This window comes from Geospiza fortis, unplaced genomic scaffold, assembly GCF_000277835.1.
Source record: "Geospiza fortis unplaced genomic scaffold, GeoFor_1.0 scaffold425, whole genome shotgun sequence".
NCBI classification, from domain to species: Eukaryota; Metazoa; Chordata; class Aves; order Passeriformes; family Thraupidae; genus Geospiza; species Geospiza fortis.
The window spans coordinates 1,986,943-1,987,341 of NW_005054387.1; the positions used below are offsets into that span (position 1 = coordinate 1,986,943).

Here is a 399-nt window from a genome sequence, read left to right on the forward strand (position 1 = left end):
ACCAAATCCACATCTGAGAGCTGCAGAGCTCCCAGAGGAGTGAAATAAACCTTAAATAAACCTTGAATAAACCTTACCCCTCCTCGGAACTTCATCTCTGCCTCCTGCCAGCTCCCGCTGCCCTCGCAGAGCCTTCGCTTGCGCTGCTGCAAAAAGCAGCACTCTCAGGACAAGTTCTCTCCTCTGTCAGTTGCCTTATTTTTTTAATTTTTTTTTTCATGGCATTTTCAGTGCAGTCAGAACTCCCTCCCTCCCACCAGCTCCTACTGGAGCATCTGGAGAGGGCGTTTTCCAAGGAGAACTCCCCTCCCAGCAGGAGCAGCCCGGCAGAGGCAGTCCCAGGGAAATCAGCTGCGCTCTGCCTGTGGAGATCCCGCTGCCCAATGACAGGAAAAACGG

General features: G+C 52.9%; 1 protein-coding gene across 1 annotated transcript in view; it reads right to left on the reverse strand.

The window, feature by feature from the left end:
- MYO1C (myosin IC) overlaps positions 1 to 184 on the reverse strand; it is a 26,178-nt gene extending 25,994 nt beyond the window's left edge. The window contains exon 1 of the mRNA XM_031060675.1: positions 78 to 184. Coding sequence (XP_030916535.1) covers positions 78 to 95 — 18 coding nt within the window. The 5' untranslated portion in view covers positions 96 to 184. The remainder of the gene's footprint in view (positions 1 to 77) is intronic.
- Between the last annotated feature and the right edge of the window lie 215 nt (positions 185 to 399).